General features: G+C 36.6%; 1 protein-coding gene across 2 annotated transcripts in view; it reads left to right on the forward strand.

Annotated features, from left to right (window-relative positions):
- LOC107550685 (phosphofurin acidic cluster sorting protein 2-like) overlaps positions 1-9,442 on the forward strand; it is a 74,371-nt gene extending 64,929 nt beyond the window's left edge. The window contains exons 19-26 of one of the 2 annotated variants that reach the window (XM_016232029.1): positions 2,834-2,866; positions 5,144-5,186; positions 5,957-5,999; positions 6,093-6,234; positions 6,558-6,781; positions 6,874-6,987; positions 7,753-9,073; positions 9,388-9,442. In XM_016232029.1, the coding sequence (XP_016087515.1) occupies positions 2,834-2,866; positions 5,144-5,186; positions 5,957-5,999; positions 6,093-6,234; positions 6,558-6,781; positions 6,874-6,987; positions 7,753-7,868 (715 nt within the window). In that variant the 3' untranslated portion in view covers positions 7,869-9,073; positions 9,388-9,442. Of the gene's footprint in view, positions 1-2,833; positions 2,867-5,143; positions 5,187-5,956; positions 6,000-6,092; positions 6,235-6,557; positions 6,782-6,873; positions 6,988-7,752; positions 9,136-9,387 lie in introns of those variants that run through there. The other variant, XM_016232028.1, reaches the window with a different exon arrangement.
- Positions 9,443-11,541: the final 2,099 nt, after the last annotated feature.

Raw genomic sequence — 11,541 nt, forward strand, 5'->3', positions numbered from 1 at the left:
CATATTTTATCTATATGACTTTTCACTTATACCATGTGACCTGTTATTGCGGAAAACCCGTTTCCATTGCAGTTTTGCAAAATATTCCTTTTTCAAATTGCCTGAAAAACCACCTCATGCGAGCATAAAAACTTTTTTGCAATATATGGGTGTTTTTTGCTAAATTGACGCATTTGCATTAGGCGTATTTTCAATTCACAATTTCAATTTGCGCAATTTGAAGGGTAATGGAAACGCAGCTACTGATACTTAAATGTAGTTAGTGTATGTTTGTTCACCATCTGGTCAAAAAACTATGGAATAAAGTGTGTCCTAACCCCAGAAGTCTAAAGTCTAAATGTAAAGGGTTAAGCTTACAAAATTTACAAAGATGCCCAAGCCATATTTTACTCCAAATTCAAAAGAAAAATATATAAAATTATATGTTAGTTCAAGAAAATTAAGGCTTTTTTTAGAACAATTATTACAGTAAAGAATCGTCAAAATCACCACTGACAATAACAAAAAAGTACAATTGTGCAGATACACTGCAGCCATGAGAATTTAGGGGAAATGTGATTGATTGTCATAAAGTAATCTTGATGGTACTTGACCCTTGACTTCTTAACTTTAATGTTTCTCAGACTGCTATAACTGTGTGTTTCTGAAGCACATTTGTTGTAGCAAAAGTTGTGCGAAAACAAACTGATCAGATGGTGATGGTTACTTATTGATGACACAGTCATCATGTAGTGTACTGTTTCACTGATCTCATCCAGAGGCTGATCTCTGAGAACATTATTTAGCTTTAATAACTTCACTTTATTGTAGCTCTAGAATACTAGTGCATAAAAATGTTTGTCCTGCTTTAATATTTTGAATGTTTTTAAGTCATTATATATATCATGTAGACTCACACAGATATCAAGATTCAGCGTATGAACCTCAACAATGGTGACAATCAACGAAAAGCTTGTTTTCTGATGTTCAGAGTTGATCTGAATATTTCGTTGACTGTCACCATTGTTGGTTCATACACTGAATCGTGATATCTGTGTGAATCTACATGATCCTGTCCAAATAATTTTACACATTCAAAATATTAAAGCAGGAAAAAATTTCATGCAGTGGTATTCTAGGGCTACTATAATGGGAAATAATTCAATCTAAATAATGTCCTCAGATCAAACTGAGATCAGGAAATCGGGCCACTATGTGAAAAGTTTTTTTTCTTGCAACTTTTGCTATAACAAATGTGCTTCAGAAACACAGTTACAGCAGTCTGAGAAAAACTTAAGTTAAAAAGTCAAGGATCAGGAACCCAACTAAAGCAAGCGCTTACCTCCATAACGTTGACTTCAAACTTTATTATTTTCAATAAAACAGCGCTAAGGCTTCCTGGAGGCTAAGTGAGGGCTGCCCATGCAGAGCCAGTGCTAAGGGGCCAACGTTTTGCCAATGAGCAAATTCTCAGGGGCCCTGTGCTGGCAGCCCATAAAGGACCAGGCTTATTTGCAGGGCATGTATAGGGTTGGGAATCGAAAATTGATTCCGATTCCAGAATCGGATACTTAAGGTCAGGAATCGGATACTTGTTGTCAAATTAAAATTTCGATTCCACCTATCGATTCCTATGCGCTTTTTTTTCTTCATCTGTGAGGACCGGAGCTAGCGATCTGCCAGGACCTTGCTCGCTAATCTAAGCTCTCCAAAGTTTGGATACATTTGCGATCAGAAGCCAAAAAAGCTCAGTATAATATCTGTGATAGCTAAACATGTTGCAAGTGAGGTGTCACCACCAACTTTAATTTAATAGATCGTTAAAGATCGCAAACACGATTCAAACACAGACGTGATTCTATTCCTAAATTACAATGATTCGTCTGTTTCGTTCCTCAACCTTTGACGTGTGCGATCAATGTTGTGATCACTTGGTTCGTCCATGCAGCGTACGATCACACCAGTGTGATTTGAACATTTAAATCTGCGTTCACGCTGCACTGACCTAAAGAGAGCAGCTGTCATCTGTCATGAATGAAACAGCTTCACAGTCTTTTCAGCCACACAGTATCATTGTTTCTGTTACAAACATTCAAATCACAGAAGTACTGGGATAAAAGTTTATAGTTCAGATATAAACTGTGTATGATGTGTAGTGATTAAAATAAAGTAAATCACCTTTTGAAAGTAATTTGACACTTCAAATGAAGATCGGTTACATTGTTACGCTAGTAGGTGGCGAAAAGAACGCTGATTCATCCAGTAATGAAACAAGTACATCTTGAGTGAGTCAAGCAATAATTTTTTCAAAAATTACATGTGATTTTGTTTAGTTGTCTAATGTTTTTTCTTCAGAATCATGAGAGAACCACAACTTCCATTGGGGAAATTTTTTTTTATCCAGAATCATGCAGTTCTATTTTGCACACAAACAGCTCTTAAAGAGTCCAGTTTTTATGTAGCCTGTTGATTTTTGTTCATGGTGTTCAGCTCCAATGAATGGTTTGCAAAAAAGAGACACAGGATAAATGTTTGATATCATTATTTAATCACATTGGAATCGAAAAGAATCGAAATCAGAATCGGAATTGATCAAATTAAAACGATACCCAACCCTAGACATGTTTAGTGAGATTCACTCAACAAATTATTATGAGTATCATAATCATTATCGTCAGTTAGTTCATAAAGTAGATCAAACAATCAGTTACACTTGCATTTTCTTTTTTAATTGTCACTTGTTTGTTTGATCTTGTTTTATTTTTTCATTGAGAAGTGGACGTGTGTTGAGGATGGCACAGTAACTGTTATGCTTTGGGTTTTTCCCTCCTTTTCTTTTGTTTTTGCCTTCCAGGAAGAGAAGTTTGTATTTTGATTTTTACATCAGGTACCTAATCGTGTGTTTGGGTTGACGTTTTAATGTTTGCTGTGGTTTAAATCACTCATGCTCTCAGTATGTTAACCTCACACACCTGTCTGCGTGACTACTAGTTTTTGCTCACTGTGTGTTTTGTGTTCATAATTCAGTCTTTTTGTGTCTTTAACGGATTTAGTTTGGTTTGAGTTTAACAGGTTTGGAGATAAGAAATGATGACTAACTTTGAAAAGAGACGAGTGTATTACGGTGGTTTTAAAATGTGGTAACTGAAAGGTTGCAGGTTCATACCTGTTATTGTTTCTATACGAAATATTACTATTCTGTTCAGTGAGGAAGACACTTAAGAGTTATTGTTAATACTTTGTATGATTAATTTTCATTAATGAAATCAATTTCATTTATGTGATCAACTTATTAATAGTAAATTAAAATAATTAGATTTTAGCTGCTTGCTATATATATATTGTGTCCAAAGCATTGGCTAAATGCCTTCTTATTAGAACAGGTTTTGGAATGATTTGGGAATAAAGGAACGTATAATCCTGTTTTTTACCACTGGCAGCCTGTGCTAAATGAGTCCGGTGAAAAACAATCATCCAAATACTGGATGAAACATAGTACATACACACCGACTGGAACATAAATCTGTGATAGTCTGCAGTTCTCCAGCAGAAGGACAAGCACAAATACAAAAGGTCACACAACCAATTATCACGTTGAAGCCGAACAAACTAGAGAAAGATAAAGGGAGATATACAAAGAGAAACCCAGGGGTACAGAAAGTGATAGAACACCTATAGAGAGACAACAAAGAGAAATGAATGAAGTGAGAATGGACAGCAGAGGATGAGTGTTGTGCTGCAGGTGTGTCATCAGACCACATTAAAATATCAGCAATAATTCCAACCCTTCCTCACACTCATTTTACAGTTGTATTAGCTGATGCATTTGAGCTGGGCCTAAAATAAATGTTAAACAATGTTCAGAACCCATTTTATTTCTGTAATGGTATGGATTACTTGTTCTGAGTGAAATAGGACATTCGGCAAGGAAAATAAATGTAGAATGGAACTTGATTTCACCCATTGAAAATTAATTAGATGTTCTTGAAGTCACATTTTTACAATTTTGTTTATGCTCCCTGGCCTCTCTACCTTGTTTCTCTCACAAAGAGTGAGGGAAAACATTTTTAAAAAATGTAAAAGCGACTGTTTAATGTTTGAGAAGTTTGCTGAAATCAAAAGTCAAGTGGTGCGAACAACAGAACATGCAGAAATAAATTAATAAAACAGGAAATCATGTCATATAGAGATTGACTTTTTGTACAAGTCTCTTAAAATACAAAATAATTTGTTTTTTTTCTAACAGCACAAGGTTGGTCAGTCATGTGGTGCAACTCTATAGTAATTTGATATTTATTAAGAATTTATGATCATTTTAAAACACTTTTTAAAAGTAATGATTAAGTTGTGCACACACATGTATTCACGGTATATGGAAAATATGTTGGATTTAAACTTTTAGATGTAAAATTAAACCGTTACATTTAAACTTTTCATAAAAATGGTAAAGAACCTGGCACATGTATTACAATTTTTGTTTTTTAAGATTTTCCTTCCTTTTTTATTATTACTATTATCATGGAAACTCTTAAAAGACATTAACCCAGTTGGTGGAGTTTACCGGTTTGTGGCTTCAAATTTTTTGTTGTGACACCTATAGTAGATGTTTGGAAGCAGAGAGCTTCTTCAGATTTGTGACTGGTCTTTGTACATGTTGGTCAGACAAAAAGCTGCAATGTGGATCAGGCTTTATTCTGACAGTTAAGGCTACACAAGAATACGTGCCGGCTCTGTTTATGTCAACTAAAATCAGAATCTTGGGAGTTCCTTGTGTTCTGGTTTCTAGAGTGTTGGAGAACAGCTTCTTTCAGTTGTAGACGACTCTTGGGAAGAGTCACGAAAGATTAAAAGACTATATAACAGTGTGTTCAATAATGAAGCGCGCCCATAGCCTGCAGCCTTACACCCCGATTGGTGGATGTAAGAAGCTATCCGAGCATCCTCTCATGGCATGAGCCCTCACACTCAATGTGGTCTCACAGCTCTCTGTCAACTAGAGGACACCACTCTGTGTCACACTATCTGATCTGACACCCCCATTCTCACCCCCCACATCCCGACGACTTCACACGCATCTCTCAGACCATCCACCCTCACTGACAGCTTAACATTACACGTCCTGTCAGCCCTGTGCTAACCACTCCCTCCTGTTTGACCTCGACAGCCCTGACGAAGACTCCTGCCAGAAGTTTGTCCCATTCATTGGGGTGAGAAATGCTTTCTCTTTCATTTCCTCTGTTGTTGTTGTTGTCAGATAGTGTTTGCAAAAATTGCAAACCTCATTTAAAATAAATATAAAATAAAACAGCTCTTATAATATTTAGTTTAACCTCCTGAAGTGGGCAAACAAACATTTTTACTTCCTTTTTTTTTTTGGAAAGGTTTCAGGCTTTTTTTCGCTTTTAACAAACAGGGAACCATTAATAGCATTAATAATATGTTCTGCAGTTGTAAGTGCACAAAAACAAGATTTTACACGGCCATCATTTGTGAATATTAGAAGTAATTTTTTATACCAAATTTGTTCATTGTGTAGAGCAAATTATGTACTGGTTACTATATATTGTATATACTGTATAATGAAATATTTGAAACAAAATTGTGTAAAGATAAACTTTAGATAAACAACAGTATGCTACATTTCTTTTACATTATTGTCACAACTTGTCATGATTACATTACATGTGTACATTTCCAGTTATCTATAAAAAAAATATATTGTTTTTAACCCAATTTTGTATAAAATCAGCTTAACTTTTGTCATTTTGATCAAGAATAAGATGTTAGAAATCACAGCTGATATCACTAGCGGTTGGTTCCATCACATTGCATTGTGGGATACAGTATTGTGCACAGTGCTGGATGTATATTGCACATTTTGTGGATATTCTGTGCATACGAAAAATACTACAGAATCTATGCTGTTCCAAACATACCTGACCTATGTAATTTAGGATTCGGATGTGTTTTCTTGCAGTTGGTGAAAGTGGGAATTGTGGAGCACAGCTTATCTACATCAGGTAGGATTTACTAGAGTCAAGACCACAATGAACACAATAACAGCAGTGAAACATGACTAATGTGTGTTTGTGTTTGTGTGTGTCATCTGGCAGTGGACTCTGATGACGCAGTGATGGTGGGCAGTGTGAACATGCTCTCCTCACCTCCAGCACAGACGGGAACACCGTACGGGAAAGACATGACCTCCACCCCTCCGTCATCCCCCTCTGTTTCTGCCAGTCTCTCTGGAGCAGGGTACGAGAAACTGTGCATATGTGGCTAAACGCCAAAGAATCCTGATCGTTGTCCCAGACAACATACCGTAAACCATTTCAGTGGGAAATGAGGTTGGAAATGAGCATGAGTCAAACATGACCATTCAACCAAAGTTACCAAGTTTAATGCAAACACTAAAGAATGCTGATAATTTTCCTGGACAACATAATGTAGACAATGAGAAAAAATTAGGTTGGAAATGGAAGTTGAACATGACCATTGGTGTCAGCGGAAAAAGACACGTGAACCGCCTTACTGTACATCTACTGTACACTTATATCTCAAACGTATGTGTAATGCAGTTCTCCAGGCACCGGAGGGGAGGTAATGGGTCTTCAAGTGGACTACTGGACGTTACAGGGTGCAGAGAAGAAGAAAGAGGGCGAGAAAAGAGATGCGGGAAGTAAGTACACGCTGAAGAGCAACTTCCGCTCGCTGCAGGTTTCCCGAATCCCCAGCGGAGGAGAGCCAACACCCCCTCCTGGCATGGCCATGACCGTTGTCATGAAGGAGAAAAACAAGAAAGGTGTGTTTGGTTAAAATGAGCTGCGAAAGTGGTGAATTTGTTTCCCATGTGTTGTTACTGCTGCTTCACATCTGGTTTCCTTCTACTCTCAGTGATTTTCCTGAGCAAGAAGCCAAAAGAGAAGGATGTGGACTCTAAGAGTCAGGTGATAGACAGCATCAGCAGACTCATCTGCACCGCTAAACACCAGCACACCATGCTGAAGGGTAAACCAACACACAGACACAAACCTACACTAATCACTGTAGAAACCCCAGAATGAATGTGTAATTTGTTGGTTGTACTCTACTGGCACCCTGTGGTCACTTGTCTACTTGTAATATTCAAAACCTTGCATGGGTCCCTATTAAAATGGTCGGATGTAGTGTCAGTAAAGCCATTTATAATGTAACGAAAAAATTCTGTTTCAAATTCATTTGAATGTTCTATTCACCAAAACATATTGTTTCCACAAAAGTATTAATTACAACTGTTTTCAACTTTGATAATAATCAGAAAAGTTTATTGAGCAGCAAAGCAGCATATCAGAATGATTTCTGAAGATCATGTGACACTGAAGACTGGAGTAATGATGCTGGAAATACAGCTGCGCATCACAGAAATAAATTACAATAAATTTACAATATTACTGTTTTTACTGTATTTTTTATTCAAATGAATGCAGCCTCTATAAGACTTCTTTCAATAACTGTAAAAAAAATCTCACGTAAAAGTTTTTAACAGTAGTGTATATCATAAATACTGTATTTCAGTATTTATTACAGTTATATGTTAAATTAAAACAATCAGGAAATTTGGTTCAGTATGACTCTGGTATGATTTTGGTAAGATTCTGCTACTAGATTTGGTGAACTGAAAATCTGGATAAGACATGATTGCTGTGTGTTTTTATAGTAATTATAAATGTGCTATTAGATATATTACTGTGTGACTTCTAACAGCAATCAGTTAAACTGTCTTTGTTTCTGCAGTGTCCATCGATGGCGTAGAGTGGCATGACGTGAAGTTTTTCCAGCTGGCCGCGCAGTGGCCGACTCACGTGAAACACTTCCCTGTAGGAATCTTTGGCTACAGCAAACCCATGTGACCTGCTGCTGCCATTTACGGATGGGGGATAAAATAGACAAATGGATTTTCCTGTGGAAATGGTCCATTTTAAAGCCTGTGTCCTTGACAGAAATGTTGTTAGTGATGTTACTTGTCATTTTTGTTGCTTTGGCGGTGAAAGAAACATTGGTGTGTTTGAAACAAACACTGTCTTTTATTTTAAGATGACCAGCACATGTTGTGGTAGGAATCGTACAGCAGCTTCAGTTTGCACTTTGTTGGGTTAGAGTTTGTTATTATTTCTGTGAAATTTTCCGTGTTCATAATTGTTCTATGTACAATATAATAGGGTGGGATTTATGAAGTGAGCTTGATTGAATTTGTATTCTAAAAGTTTGTGCGGGGTTTGGTAATGCCGTGTTAATATTTACAAGTGGGAGAGGTTAAAAGGAATAGTTCTTATGACAGATTTGTGTGAGGATCAGTTCTCCCTAGCTCTTAAATCTCATTCTGTGCCAGTTTTGATATCCGTAAATTGATGATGACAGAAAATTTAATTTTGGGTGGACTGTTCCTTTAAATGACAAATGGGAGGGGTTCAAAGCAAGTGGGAGGGGCCACAGAACTGGTGGGAGAGGTTTATGTTACTGCTTGTTGAATGATTTTAGTGTATCTGTGAATTCTAAAGGGCATGTCCTTTAAACTTTAGTAACAAACACTTTTAGATTAAGAAAAGTGTCTTTGGTTATTTAATACAGTACTTTATAATTTCATTACCTAGATGAATATGAAAGGCGTGTTGAGGGGCTAGGAACACATGTGGACTAGCGTGGTGCTTTGGTATTTTGTATGAAGAAGGCAGCTTGGGTTCAATCTAAAGGGAGATCTCAGTTTGTAAAATGTTAAATGCTTTAAAAAGCCCTTTAAATAGTTTTATTCCCTCTGTGTGGGGCGATGAGCAGATATTTTCACTTTACTCTTTTAACATTTCTACTTGCCATCTCTGATCATTCACGGTGAACGTGTTTTTGGAAGGCTGTGTCTTTGTGTTGAATACAGGGTCCAGTTACTGCCGGCTAATAAGGGCTCATACTAAAAGATTGTTGGGATGATAACAGGACGTCCGGCCAACTTTTTGTAACTTCTGTGGTGGATCTGTTCATGTTTTCTCACTCTTCAAAAGTCCCTTTACAAAAATTGCCTATTTGTAAATACTGAGGGAGGGTGATAGTAGCTTTACCTGGGGTTGTTTCTGTGTGTTTGAATGTGTGTGTGTGTGTGTGTGTATAGCTACTTAACCATATTGTGGGGACAAATTTGTACCCAAAAGTGAGCAAAACATGACAAAATCGCCAAAAAAAACTCCATTTGTAAAACTGGTATAAAAATGAAGTAAACTGTTTTTTGTTTTTTTTGTAAAAATACAGAAAGTATTCTGTGAGGGGTAGGAGTGGGTTTGTGTGAGTGCGTGTGCGTGTGAGTGTGAGTGCGTGTGTGTGTGTGTATGTGTGTGAGTGAGTGAGTGAGTGAGTGTGTGAGTGTGTGGGAGTGTGCGTGAGTGAGTGTGTGTGTGTGTGTGTATGTGTGTGTGTGAGTGTGAGTGCGTGTGTGTGTGTGAGTGAGTGTGTGTGTGGGAGTGTGTGTGAGTGAGTGTGTGTGTGTGTGTGTGTGTGTGAGAAAGAGGTTTTCAGTATTAATTTCATTGAGTTTGCTGTTATGAATTGTGGCGTTATTTTACAGCCAAGCGCAAACTGGGATATAGTTACAATGCGCATAAAATCGATGTTTTCGTGTCTTTCATGAATAGAACTGTTACGGTTCTTTTTATTTTATGTTTTATCCAAGTTTTTGTACTGGTTTTGTTTTTTGAGGTGGACTGCTGAGGTTTGTTCAACCATTTTGGGCCTCTGGTTGTTTTTAAGCACTACTTTTAGGGCAACATGAGAGGGTTTTTTCTTCTTTTAATCTGTCAAACTGAGAGAACACTAATATTCGATCTGTCTGTTTCAAATAGAAATGCAGACATTTGCACAAACCTTATTTTTAAGTTGCACAGTATTGATTTCGAATGAACCACCGAGGAAAGCTTCTCTTCTTCTTCTATTCTCTGTAATGTGTGTACATAAACATACTGTATACTGCCATTTCATATCCTTTATACTGGTTTGAATTGTCATACAAATACTAAAATGATTTTAACCATGGCTGCATTGGGATTTTTTAACATTTACTATTTGTTTTTCTATTTCCATTTTTAAAGGAGTTGAACTCTTTTATAGACATTTTCTTTATTGTTTTGTTTTCAGACATTAACATGTAAATGAAAATAAGAAAGTGAACCAGTGTGTTCTGTTGAGTGCACAGACAAAAACTTTTTTTTTTCTTTTTTTCAGTATTTGATAAATACTTACTGGAGGATGGTGCAAATAAATGACAAATAATAAAAATAAATTTGTGTTGTTTGCTCTGAAACTGAAGACATTAAATGTTGTAAATGTTAAACTATGATCCTTTTTTTTAGATTCAAGTATCTTATTAATTGTAGAAAATCTATCTAATTTATATTAGCAATACATTATTTAAGCTTCTATGCTAACTATTGAGAATTTCCCAATAGATGTGCATTCAGTAGTATTCTAGCCTAGCGTTAGCATCGCTGTTCTTGGTGTAACATAAGGTGTTACATGCTGCACTGCCATCTGTCGTGTCGACGGGAATCATCACAATCGTTTCTGGAGTTTTATGTGAATTACACTGATTCTAGTGAGTTTTACAGAGTGGTCTACACAATAAATAATTCCCTTACCTGGTCAACAAAAAAAGAAGCGACTTGGGCGTATCTATTCAGGATTTTCTCCTTTAAATCTTGCCTTGTTGTATGGAGTACCGATGTTTACGCTCGTCTTTCTTTTCTTTGTAGTTCCTCACAACATCTGGCTTCAGACCTTTAGCTTATTCGGCCTAAATCAAGATCATAACTGTCTATATAGTCTACTGTCCTCGTTTTTGTTCACCAAACATTCTTATTCTTCTTTTTTGATGAGATTTGATCAACTCACGAAACATTACTAAGCTATCAACAGAGGCGGCAGCCAACGAGCGGGAAAATTCTCTCAGACGTTCCCACAGATTGATTTATTCTTCTTCTTCTGGTGTTTTATGGCGGTTTGGCAAACCAGCGAAAAAGGTGCATTACCGCCACCTACTGATCTGGAGTGTGGAGTGTGCATAAATTTGGAAGAAAGAAATACAGAAGGGAAAAGAGAAAATAAATAAATAAACCAAACAATAAGAAAAGAAAAAACATAATAATAAATAAAATACCTAGATTCTATCTATTGTTCCTATGTTTTTCAGGTATTTAAACACATTTTCTTGCACTCTTGATAGCCTCGACCCATTTCCTAACAATACTTTTAAAGAAATATTATCAACTCCCAGCCAACCTAATTCTTGAATTAATTGAAATCTCTCCCTTTCATATGCAGAACACTCAAAAAGAATGTTTCACTGTTTCTAATTCTCCACATTTGTCACACTTTCCCGATTCATGCTTACCTATTTTATAAAGACTATAATTTAATGCTGTATGCCCGATTCTTAGTCTTGATAAGATGACATCTTTCTTCCTATTTCTGTATTTTTCCTCTCATTTCCAACACACTCCTGAATCTGGAAAAGATGTCTTCCTTTAGACCCATTATTCCATAACT

This window comes from Sinocyclocheilus grahami, unplaced genomic scaffold, assembly GCF_001515645.1.
Source record: "Sinocyclocheilus grahami isolate Dianchi unplaced genomic scaffold, SAMN03320097.WGS_v1.1 scaffold405.1, whole genome shotgun sequence".
NCBI lineage: Eukaryota > Metazoa > Chordata > Actinopteri > Cypriniformes > Cyprinidae > Sinocyclocheilus > Sinocyclocheilus grahami.